The 12,971-nt window shown below is 36.7% G+C and overlaps 1 protein-coding gene across 9 annotated transcripts in view; it reads right to left on the minus strand.

Moving 5' to 3' along the window:
• Positions 1 to 12,971, minus strand: part of CACNB2 (calcium voltage-gated channel auxiliary subunit beta 2) — a 246,915-nt gene that overhangs the window by 33,596 nt on the left and 200,348 nt on the right. For 7 of the 9 annotated variants that reach the window (XR_004748786.1, XM_035319473.1, XM_035319474.1 and 4 more), the window contains 4 exons: positions 11,077 to 11,199; positions 6,984 to 7,120; positions 5,205 to 5,281; positions 1,186 to 1,319 (listed from right to left, as the gene is read on the minus strand). Coding sequence is in view for 8 of the 9 variants with exons in the window: in XM_035319473.1 (XP_035175364.1) it covers positions 1,186 to 1,319; positions 5,205 to 5,281; positions 6,984 to 7,120; positions 11,077 to 11,199 (471 nt within the window). In the remaining variant the exon portion in view is untranslated. Of the gene's footprint in view, positions 1 to 1,020; positions 1,041 to 1,185; positions 1,320 to 5,204; positions 5,282 to 6,983; positions 7,121 to 11,076; positions 11,200 to 12,971 lie in introns of all 9 variants that reach the window. The other 2 variants (XM_035319475.1, XM_035319476.1) reach the window with 1 other exon arrangement.

A 12,971-nucleotide genomic window follows, 5' to 3' on the forward strand; every position in this document is an offset into this window, starting at 1 on the left:
ACACACCCTATTGAAGAAAATAATAGTGACTGAAGATGAGAAGGATCCTATAGTATTTAAAGGAGCTCATGAGAAAATAAAATGTTTTATTCAGCTAAACAGGAGAGCATCCAACAGCACTGGCAACAGTGTCACTTGGCACTGTTTCTAAGCACCATATATAGTCTGTTGTTACCTTAGATGTGAGTGGTTAAGACAAATGAAGAAGAGCTATGAGGAATTAGAAGATTTAAAACAAAAGTAAAAATGTAATATCCAGTTTCATAGTTTGGCTGCTAGCTAGTGTCTTGATAACATATTCCAGCAAAGATCCTAGAAGCATATGGCACAGTTTGCTGTAACAGGATGCCAATGGCCTAATTCTGCAGTGCTTTGGGCTGTATATGGGGAGACATTGGCTCTCCTGTGAGCCATCAGGACGATTTCCGATAGCTGAGATACTAAAAAAATCTGACTGATGGAAAGCAAGAACATTTATCTAGTAATTTACACATGACAATAGGAAAAACTCACAGAAAACTGCTGAAACAAGTCTGCAGTTTTCCACTGGCCTTGTTTATCTGCAGATTTTGCACTCAGTGAATTAGAAGCTGAAATACTAAGTAAAAAATTCAAGGATTCTGACTATTTGTTGTGTAAGTCCAATCTGAGTATCTGATTAGATTCCAAGAATGATTTCAATAGACTAAGTTTTAATGAAAAAAAAATACTTTGAAAAAGAGATAGAAAGAACAAGCGTGAACTAGAGGGGTGTATTATATGGATTTATTAGAAATAAATTCCTCAGAGATTTAGAAGGCCTTCTAAGTGTGTCTATTTATTCCATCAAAAAGGATAAGTACTGTAGCATGGTTTCATGGATGCTCTGAACTTAGGACTTTATATTTTAGTGTACTGAATCCTCTAACAGCTTGATTAATCTCTTCTTTCAATCTAGGATAGCTGCATTGTTAAACTGGGCTAATAATGCTAATGATGCCAGTGGCAGGATAAACACAGGTAATGCTGATATAAACTTACCGATTTCTGCTTCTGCTTAGCTACAGCAGCATGGAAAAGAAACAAAGAACAACAAAGCATGCATGTTATTGGCTTGTCAAAGGACGCAGACAATTAACAGGACTAGAAATGTGACGCAGTGCAGGTGAGCAGGTGGACAAATGGGAGCTTGGAAATTGGTGTTACCTTCTTAAAGAAGGGCATTCTTTTCTCTTTGGAGTGGGGTGATGTTACACTGTTTGCACTGGGTTTGGGGGAGCGATGGTTTGCTGGAATATCATTTTCTTCTGCATCTAAGCCAGTGGCATCTATGTCTATAGCTATATACAGACAAACAATTCAGAATTATCAGATGACAGGGAAAGTAAAAATAGGTTAAAAAGGAAATAAAAAAATAAAGAAAAATCCTGTCCAGAGTAAAATAAAAATTAAAAAATCAACCATGAATACAAAACACAATAAAACAATGGGAAAAATTTAAAGGTGCAGTACATTAGGATTAGAAAACACGAGGCAGTCTGTAACAGCTACTGTAACATTTTTCTCTGATCCCTTATTATTGAATTAAATCAGACATACACATAATTACTCTTAGAAAACAGAGGGGTGGCCAAGTTTTTTTGTTATACCAGTGTAAATCCAAACTAATTCACTGGAATAAATGAGACTTGCACCAAAGTACAAAAAACAGAATCTGACCAACAATATTTGGCCAACAACATTTGCATTATTTTATAGTGATTAACACTAAATAAAAAATGTGCATCATCAATTGAAATTTAAAATGTTACTAATGTGTACTTGCAAATCAAAAAAAAAAAAAAAAAAGGAAAAAGAAAAAAAAAAAAATAAAAATAATTTTTGGAGCCAAAAAATAAAAATCAGCCTAATAGTGGTACAGTAATATTGACATTTATCTTAGGGCATACTACAGTTGGCATTTTTAAACCACTTTAACTAAAAATGCACAGTAGGCATAAGATACATTTATTAAAAATAATATAAACAGACCTACTGATAATGAAAACTAAAACAAAGAGGTATCAGAAAAGAGAAAATAGGTTCAAGTTATCTCAGAGACCTGGATCTTGTGTGAAGAGTGAGGATATAGGCAGAGCAAAATGGAGCTGAATACAACAAACCACTGTTCAACTTCTTTCCCAAAGGAATAAACAGCACTCAAAGCCTGTACCATAAATATAGAATAGCTACCCTCTTTAGCAAGTAACTAGCTTGCAAAGTATAAGAAAAAAATCATCAGAGACTCAGAAATAAACACATCTTCAAAATGCAAGGCCATGTTATCCTGAAGGCAAAGCCCAATGGATACCTGACAACTACCTACGAAACCAAAAAATGAGACACTTCATAAGCCTTCTTGTTTACAGCACCCTATCTTGATCTTAGGTACTGTATTAAAATTGTTTTCATAAAGCAAGTATATACACAAAAGCAATTCATAAATCTGCTGTACAACATCACTCTTGCGTGAAAAGATCTTACCCGCCTCTTGACACCCGCTGGTAACAGGCCCCTCTTCTCCTGCCATTATCATGCACTGAATGTAACCCTAAATAATCTGTAAGCAGTATCGTTTGCATAGACTTTATCCAGAACTATAATTAATCAGTGTAAACTATTATGAAACCACCTTAGTGACCTGCTTTCAGCTGCTTGATGAGTGGGACATCAATTAATACAGCAGCCTGTGCTAATAAATTATGCAACACACAAATATTTCTGTCAAGGCTATGTGCAACTGCTGATGTAAGAGACACTTGAGACAGCGATCTCCTCCATTTGAGAGGAGTATATTTTCCCATTTGAATTGTCTACACATCTAATGCCACAATCCCTGACATGCCTTGAGTTTGTACCTCTCCCTTTGAGGCTGACCTTGCCAGGAAAGCCCATGAGCAGATTTGCAGCCTGTTTCTATACTCCTGCTCCTAAAAACAGCCACAGAAATCATGTAACATTTTATTCTAGCAAAGCTGTTCCTTCATCCTCTTCATAATTATAAAAAGAACATATTATCTTTTCTTGAATACAGGCCAGCACAGCCGCTATATAAACCACTCATAATAAGACATATTAGAACACCTCCACTAAAATCATCTGTAAAGAAAATTGGGATTGTTAAGTTTTTCCTGTAAAAGAGAAATTCAGCATTTGATCAGCTATCAATATCTTCATTTTTCATTCTCAGTTTTCCCATTACATAACATCTGTGATAGGTGTTTTTTTTCAACTGTCAATTATCTTTAGTTAGCTGATTTTTTGTGTCCTTTTCTTTTCTTTCTTTTTTTTTTTTTTTTCCCCAAACTCATTTTCCCAATTATCCACATCCTGTTTGGTAGTCAATGAGGACTGTATGGGTTGATTTATTTATTTATTTTCAGTCTTTCTTCACCTTGTTTCATGCTTTTGCGGCACTAGTTTATATTGGGAAAAAAACAAACAAACCGTAACTCAAAGTCAAAACGAAGTTAACAGTTCTTGTTATCTTTTCTTCAACTTATTAAATAATTGATGTGTTTGCCATTTATTACACTTTCACAAAGGGGAGGCCTGGGAATAGCAGAAATGGACCAGGTCAGAATTGAACTGCGTTTAAAAGCCAAGTGAGTTCTTGTCTGTAGTGTTAGTTACAAATTATGCTTCTTTCACCCTTGGTATGTTTTAAGATAAGCAACAAAATGCTGCAGATCCCAAATATAAAAGTCATAGTATAAGCAAACACAATCTACTCATAAATACTCTCCAAATTTTCAATGTAACTGAAACAACATAAATAGATTTTCTTCTTTCTCCAGAAAACTATGTTTCTGAAAACTACTGTCTGAAGAAATGACTCAATGCAATGAAAATTACAGCATCACTAGCAATCAGTGAGTGGGCAACCTAATTATGCTATCTATTCTCTTACCTTGAAATTTTGTGCAACATTCTGAAAATTTCATATGTACTGCTATCTAAGTGGGTTTAGTATATAAAAATATTATAACATTTCAGATGCTCTAATTAGAAAATTACAATATAGGTCTATGGACACTTTCTACTGCAAAAACACAGTCATTGAAAAAGGGGCCTTAACACTAAATAGCACAGTTAAAGGCCTTTGTAAGACCACAAATGATTAAAGGGTGTTCTACCAGCTTGTGACAAACACATTAGTAAACTAAAATATATATTTTCTTACAAAAATGGCAGATAGGGAAAATAAGTGGAATTTTGATAAACAAATTGCAACTGTAATAAAGTTGGTCATTACAAACAAATTTATATTTTCACAAGAAGGACAGATACATTTTTCAATTAATTTAACCACATGAAGCTACTGCCATAACCTGACTGAACTCCTGTCTCTCTCTTAATGTCCATGCAAATGCTTTAAAATCTTCAGGACCATTTTAAGATGCCTGCTCTGTATGCCAGCTCTATATAAACATATATAATATAACATGATATGAAAACACCCATCTTTGTCTCTGTAGGCAAGGTGCTAGCAATATTCACTAGTATTTTCTGATTTCAAGTATTCCAACTGTCCTTTTTTTCTCTGAGAAGATAAAGATTACAAACGGGCTAATGCCAGTGTCCTACTCCAACTCATGATGAATTTGCTTCATACTTCTTAAATCTAACATAACCAAAGTTAAGTCTGTTGATGCTCTAAATTCAAAACAATACTTGTGACAAAGGTCTTCTGTCAGAAAAGAAAAAAAAAAAAACAAAAAACAGTATGCTAGAGTTATGTGAAGCAGGTTTTCATTATCAGAACTGAAACCTGAAATCAGAAACTAAAAACTCCTGTTAAAAAATAATGTGGTTGTTGATGCTACGGCAGAAACCTCATAGGCATTTTTATTCTTATTGCTGTTTTTTCTCCTCTACCAGAACATATTTCTTGTTCAGCAGGATTCCCCAGACCAAGTCTTTATCACAAGACTGTCTCACCACTTGACTATTCCTCTGCTATAAAACCTCATGGGAAAAGCAAAGAAGGAACTCTGTAGATTGCTAAGAGCCTATCATTGCCTAACTTTTGCAGACATTAACTCTACTACTTCAAATGAACCCAAATCAGACCAATAGGGCAATGAAAACACATCAGAAATAAGAAAAACAGAACTAAAAGTAATATAAATTTCAGCAGATGAAATGCCTGATTCTGTAATCTGAAGTGTTCATGACCTACTCACCAGATGATGGAGGCGTCGATTTTCTGGAACTAGGAACTATATCACCCAGACTGGATGAAGAGTTTCCTCCTGATTTACTGGAGTAAAGCAACAAATTAGTTTGAAGTTTTATAGCTTTTTCAGTATTTATTCTAGCCTATTTATTACTTGTTTTATAAATGAGCTGCTAGCCCAGAAGCAAACAGTATTTCTGACAGTGGTTTAAAATATACATCTTACACAAAACATATGTACATTTTGAAGACTGAGGAAGTGCGAACACCAATAATGCACCTTGCTCTGCCGTGCAACTTCATTCTGCTACATAAGCTCTTATTATGATCTTAATGTGATCTGATCATTACTGACAATTAATATTATTATTACTATACATAATTTTTAAACCAATAAGAATATCTGTTTAACAGAATAATTATGAAGAGCGTCCTAATGAAACTGACAGTGTGTTTGGCTAATGTCTTTTCAATTTAATTAAGCTACAAATTTGTTTGCTTTCTTGGTACAAGGTAGCACTTCGGTAAAAGAAGTCCATCCAATGAAGATAAAACAGCCTGAAATTTTGTCATGTTTTGCTTTGTGAAAGCCTACCCAAGTGGTGCAAATGGAAAAATATTTTTAGCAACTTTATTTTTGTTACCATAACTAGAAAAGCACTGAAAGGAATGTAAGAATGTGTGTTTCTCTCTTCAAACAATTAATGAGGCAGTACTAGTTCATCCTTTCTCTATCTTAAAATATTTATAATCACTAAGTAAATTCATTTGTAGTGTACAACACTGTTATCTCCAGCAAGAAGTTCTGGTGAACAGAAGCTTTTACAATTTGGGAAGTGACCAAATCATTGAGTCAGATGTGGCTGCATCAGAAAGGCCAGGAGACGAGTAAGGAACCATCCTGCTGAGGATGGGACGCTCATAGGAAAAGCATTTCCCAGCCAGTAAAGACAGCTGACACTGCAGCATCCTGGTGTCCTCCTCATATTGACATGCTCTTCAGACACTGCTGCCCTTCCCATTGGAAGTCAGCCTTTCTGACTTCCAAAATGTTTCCCAGATGATTTCTCAGCTCCAGCTCCATCCCACTCAAACATAATAGAAATATTTCTGTATCCTATATACTCAAGGAGAAGCAAATGGCATTTGTTTCTACATGTGTTACCTTTTGATGGAAAACTACTGTATTAAGAATTCCATATAAAGATCACAGTATTAGATCTGACATTATTGTACAATATAGTTAGATACTAAATCTGTATTTTTATGTCCTTATGGCTGTAGTCAGACACAACAAATGAGACAGAACAAAACATTTTTCTCTGAGAGCTAAATAACAGCCACTGGCTTCACTTTATGAAAAAAAATAATCTTATTAACATTCTCTGTATTTTCTGAAATCATCTTTAAAATGGTTTAGTACATACAGTATTGTGAAAAAAATATAACACTATAGAACTTAGGGGGATTGATTTTTAGCTCAAAAATTGTGCTTGCACATAGCAAATGTACTAACTGCAATGTGTATCTACAAATACTGTATGAAACTAAACCAGAATGAAAATCACAGGCCATCACAGACCACCAACCTAAGCACCCGCTTGCACTCTGCAACGGCAATGACATTATTAATCGTATACATAAATATTACTTTTTAAATTGCCTCCACATTTTTGAAACCGGCAATTTTAACAATTAAAAAAAAGATCTACAGCATACAAAGCATTGATTCCCAAAATAACTGCTACAAGCAGTGCTTCTACTTTTAATGTTTTGTTGTTGTTACCTGGAGTAGAATTTCCCTTGCTTTGCCTTTTGTTCATGCTGCAGCCTCATGTTTTCTAGTTTGACTGGGCTTGGTATGAATCCTATTTCACAGCCTTCTTTTACCAACCGTCCTATCCACCAGTCATTATTAAATTTCTACAGAAAAAAAAAAAAAAAAAAAGAAGAAATAAAAGTCATGTACTACGAAATTACTGTATTTGTGATCATTTTGTTATTATTTTTAACTTGCAGCTAAGTCATTTTATGTAATTCTTCCCTGCAGTTAATCACTGTACTATGTTATTATAGCAATGAAGAATAGTGGTAATGTTCAGAAATACATTAAAATAATTATACCTTCCAAATTATTAAAATGCTACAGTACTTAAGCAGAAACTTTCTCTCACAAAACATCATGATTCTCCTGGCTGTTAATTCCACCCATTTCACCATCTTTATTTCTTTCTGCTTCACTGTCTTTTCTCTTCATACATTAGTTTCTTTTGTTCTCCCTTGATCTTTCTCCTCAGTGGACACCAGAGATTTCTTCCAATCTGCTCCTATCCACTGCAACAATTTTTACAATCTATTTTTTTCTTGCCGTATTAAACTCAGTTCTGTACTTTAAATAAAATACCACTTCTCAAACTCTGCTGTTTCTCTGAACTCACTACTACCTTCTGAAATATGACCATATTCCACTTCTTATATATATCTTCTACTACCTACATACATACATCTGTATGTTACGCAGACAGTGACAGATCCATAAGGAATGTGTACCTTTGGATAACTAAAAAAATTACAATTATACAAATGGACATGATATTTCAATTAACTGAATTTCAGCCATTTAAGTATGAGATAATGAGTGCTCCAATTTAAAAATATGTATTCATACACTGTGTTGGGTTTATGTGGCAAGGGTTTGGTAGCAGGGGGGGCCTCTGAGAGCAGAGCCCAGCAGCTGCCCCATGTCAGATCAGAGCCAGCTCCAGCCAGCTCCAAAAGGGACCTGCTGCTGTCCAAAGCCAAGCCAGGGAGCGACGCTGGGTGGGCCTCTGGAGAGCAGATTGAAAAAAAAAATACAAACTGCTGTGCAACAGCAGCTTGGAGAGCAGGGTGAGAAGCAGCCCTGCAGCCCCCAAGGCCAGTGCAGAAGGAGGGCAGGAGGTGCTCCAGGCACACAGAAGTTCCCCTGTGACCTGTGGAGAGGCCCCTGGTGGAGCAGGCTGTCCCCCTGCAGCCCATGGGTCCCACATGGAGCAGATCTCCATGCTACAGCCTGTGGAGGAGCCCCCCGTGGAGCAGGTGGATATGGCCTGGAGGAGGCTGTGGCCCATGGAGAGTCCCACAGGGGCAGGCATTTCTCAAAGCTGTGTTAGCTTAAACATCTTATTAAAATTGTAACTTTTCGCTACAAAATGCTAATTAAAGACATGTGTGTGCATTTCAAATACATTGTAGGTGGAGGAAGACTATAGTAATTGAGTCAACAAAGGTTGCCATTATATGGATCTGGCCTATGTTATACACAAAATCTGCAAAAGTAGTATTGCTTAGCTTGGTAAAAGGAAGAGACAGATAATTGAAAAAACACCATTATATTAAAATCTGAACAGTCAGTACTTATTAAAACTGTCCTATAGTACAACAGACAAAACTAGTCTTAATTTAATTAATAGAAGTATTAAATCTATAGGAATTTTTTCTTCTTACAAAAATAAAAGCACCTTCTTACATAAAAGCATAAAAATGCATAAAAGCATTCATGCTTGCAAAGTCTCAATGCTAACTGCTGTTGTCAGGATATGAAAAGGAGGATAAGGTAGTTTTACGAGAAAGTAATACCACAGATAACACTTCCTAATGTTACAAAGCAATAGTGGACATTTTGGCAGTGATGTGTCCAGCTCTCAAGGTGCTGGCTGGGGTGAGTGATTCTCTTTAAGACAGCTGTATTTGGAGAGCCAAGTGAAATACAAAGAGGAATTAAATGCAAAGCAGAATTATGGCCATGCATTTAAACCCTGAAAAATTCAGGATTGACTGTGATTGCAGGACGTGTTTCTTCATACAGGAAGCAATCTGTCATCTTTATATGTACTGAGTTTTAATGACTCTAACTTAATAAAAACAAATTTCCCTCATATTTAATCAGTGCAGCCCTCAAGAAAAAATGAGGTTTTCCTTGCTTGAGCCCTCTCAGCAGCATAAATTGGAGAAAGCTCCTCACAGACAAGAACAGGACAACATCAATCCTATATTACATTGCTGTGCAGTCAAACATCATGGGAGATTGTCATACTGTTGCTTGTTGTTGCTGTTTTTCTTAAATTTTTGTGATGTGAAAAGCAATGCTACATTTTATAGCAGTGTATATAATATGATTTTTTAACTTTCATCTGCAGAAATAATTAAATTTTAGAGATTTCAGTTCTCCCTACGTTAACGATAGGGAGCACCAAAATGAATGAAGGAGCAATGTCTGGTTGGTTACAGAGCCTTGGAGAGCAAGCAAGAGAGGGCCACTGCAGGGGAATGGGCAGGATGAGGAAGGGGTGCTGCTTGAGCACCCTCCAGAAGAGGTGCGAGCCCCCCAGAAGCAGCAGCCATTGCCCATCAAGTCTGATTCCTTGGGCTCCCAGCCCGACAGTGCACCTGACTGGGGCCCAGGGTCCCAGCCACATCCCTGCCATGGCCTAGCATCACTGGACAGACAACTTCCCTGAACTGCTCAGAGGGGAAATAACATTTTTGATTTTTACAGGCAATTAGTGCAGAGTGCTTGTTGTATTACACCTGAAGCTGCATAAAGAACTGCAGTCTAATCTTGTTTTTCATTCCACAGCGCTACATGCACCCGCCCACAGACAATGTAACACCTCAGCTGAGATAAGCTTCCTTTCAAGATATTTCTGAAGATTAGGAAAAGTTTGGGAAACTCTGTCTTCCTCATTATCTTCCATGTATTTTTACACCCAAGACTAAGTTCAGCTATGAGGAAAAAAAACATATATTCTAACAGAAATATGCTGACAGCCTGTTTCTGGTTCACATGGAAACAGGGGAAAGGCTTGATGTGAAATCAGAGAATACCAGCTCATTTGACATATAGATGGAATAGATAATCATACAAAATCATTTAATCCAACCAAACTGCACCATATTTTTCCAGATTCACCAGAAAATGCTTATGGCTTTCTTTTGCCAAGACTGTGCCTGCTCATCCCTACTTCTGTCGTAAGAAATAAAGCAATTCTTTTTTGCACTATCATCAGACTTCAAACATTGTCTTTGCTATATGCACTTGCTTGGAATCCAAATTATCCCTTTTTTCTATGTGTTTCATATATATGGAAAATGATGGTCACTAGTCATCAGGATAAAGGTACTAAAAGTCCACTTCTTGTGTTTCCTTTGTATTTGTCTACCTGCATTTCTACCCGTGTATTAGGGAAAGCTTCTTGCTTCTACAAAGTACCCATCCTAGCAGAAATTACTGTGCATCATGAATTGTAATGACTGAGGGATTTTTTCAGTGTTAAAAAACTGGATAATCTAAAATGGGTCTACAACATAATTTCAAGTGTATGACTAAGTTGTTCTCCTCCTCAAGCAAATTTTCCAGTTCTTCTGCTACAAATCTCCATTGTTGGATGGACCATTTTGTGGCAAAATACAATGGAATATGACCAGAACCTGGGAAATCTGGTAAAATGAAATCATTCAGAATAGAGCAGTAGGGTGCTTAGGAAGGTTTGTATAGGAAAGTTACCAAGTTTGAATTGTTTTGCAAGTAGGAGAGAAAGAACAAGAATTTAGGTGTTTGAAAGTGCAAAACCTGGAAGTTTTCAAAGAAAAACCACAAGAAAAGAAAAGCAATGCAGCAAACTCAAAGTACATTTTTTGACTGTTGATATGTATATCTTGAAATTTATGACTTCAGTTCTTCAGTAAACAACAATAAAATATTTTCTGTGTCAGGGAAATAACTTTCATGAAAAACAGGACCTGAAGATTTGGGAGGTTAATCTAACCATTAAGAAATGGTAGCACTATTACCAAACAGACCTTTAGAGAGATTCACTTACTCCTTAAGTTTTACTTACTTCTTTAACGTGAAGAAAATCTTTAGCTTCAAATGAGATGGCCATGCCTGGGACTGGAACATCATCATCATGAGCTGCACTGTAACCAACATTTGTCCGAACTGCAAATGCAACAGGTTTTGTCTGCAAAGTAAAGAAAAAAAACATGAAGATTTCCCTCACAAACATGCATATATACAATTGTACACAGAGGATGGTTTCTGTAAGTTGTCTTTTTAAAATAATAAAAGCGACAAAGAACTTTCAAAACATATACTGTTCTTCTCAAAATATTTGCTGATTGTATGACCATCAATTTATGTGAGGCAAATGGCTGACGCTTTGTTCCAAAGCAACTGAATCATCAGGAATGCTTGTGTTAGGCTCATCCTGAAGGTCAAAGTCTTCAAAAGTTACTAGCAACTGAGAGCACAGAAAGACTGGAGCACCTAAAATCTCTAGTTGCCATGGAAAACTCTGAGCAAAAGTCCATGTTAAATGTACGCTGGATCAACATGTTGTGAAACATTCTACAAATCACACTAGGAACTAAAGGACAGCATCATTTTTTTCCTGTTGTTAAATAGACAAGATCAAAATGCGCTTTTATGCTATAAACTATCCATTTAAAACATTATGAAGGGTCTTGTTTACTTACCTTCGTTATTTAATATCAACACATTTTATGGATTGCAATATTTTTTTTTTCTAGCTACTAGCACTCTGAACTCATTTGGGATAAACCCAATCAGGAATTAGAATCATAAAACAGTTGGCAAGCCATATACTATGCTCAGTTATGATGGAATTGCACAGTAGATCTTCATTTGGCTGAGATTTATTGGAGATTACTAACCATAGTTCTGTACTGAGGAGGTCATGCATCTCACTTGCATTGCAGTATATTTAAGAGGTGTGCTTGCACTTGCATGGAACATTTATTCTGCTTTCAAAGCAATTACAAGGCCCCTTTCGACTTCAGAAGGGAATGAGAACAAGGGAGTAAGACATCAGGTTTGCCTAGTACTTGTTCTTGAAGTTTAAATTGCAATGGTTTACTATGCTTTGCTAATATACAAAGAAATAAAATTAAAATGTATATAATAATGAGAATTTAGGTATACACAGTAAAAGCCATAAAATTCAAACATGGTTACGGCCAAAGCTATTGTAATTTGGCTCCATTGCCTACACACTGTAATCCCACTCACAGCAGCAATGGAAGGAAAAATTGTGAGAAGAATGAGACACTTTAAAATTTTATTTTTATTTTTAAGGAAGCCAAATCCAATCCTGAGATTTCATCATCAGCACTAAGCTGCTACCTATCCCCAGCACTTCAACAAAAGTTGAGCGCTTCCTCCTTGGCTGAGCTGAAAGTCCTGTCTGCCTACAGCTACCTCACTCTATGAAGAGCCCAGTGTCAGCCCCAACAAAGCATTCAGCAAACTCCAAAATGAGGAGGATCCAGCACCCATCAGGGACCCCAAGCAAGGCACCTTGCTGCAGAGGCATTCTGAGAGTGTGGTCATGTCAGGCCATCACCAAATACTGGCAAAAAATCACCAAATACTCTCTCACAGAGAGACTTGCTGATACCTGTTTCTCATACCTATACCGGTAGTCAGTATCATTAGGTTACAGAATTTTTACAAGTTTTATTTTCAAGAAGCAGTTGCAGGAACAGCCAGTGGGTCCTGTGGCCCCACACCGAGGCTGAAAGCCTTTCTGCACAGGAAGGGTTAAGCAGGTAGCAAGAGCTGCCATCCAGCCCAGTGCAGCCTGTACCAACCTATACGGAGGGCTTCCTCTTCTTGGAGCTGTAACCAGAACACAGGAGGACAACCTCCACTGTGGTTTATTTTCCCCCAAACAATGCCTTGAGCTTGCTCTGCCGACAGAGGATATGAAGCACA

Source organism: Oxyura jamaicensis, chromosome 2, assembly GCF_011077185.1.
Source record: "Oxyura jamaicensis isolate SHBP4307 breed ruddy duck chromosome 2, BPBGC_Ojam_1.0, whole genome shotgun sequence".
NCBI lineage: Eukaryota > Metazoa > Chordata > Aves > Anseriformes > Anatidae > Oxyura > Oxyura jamaicensis.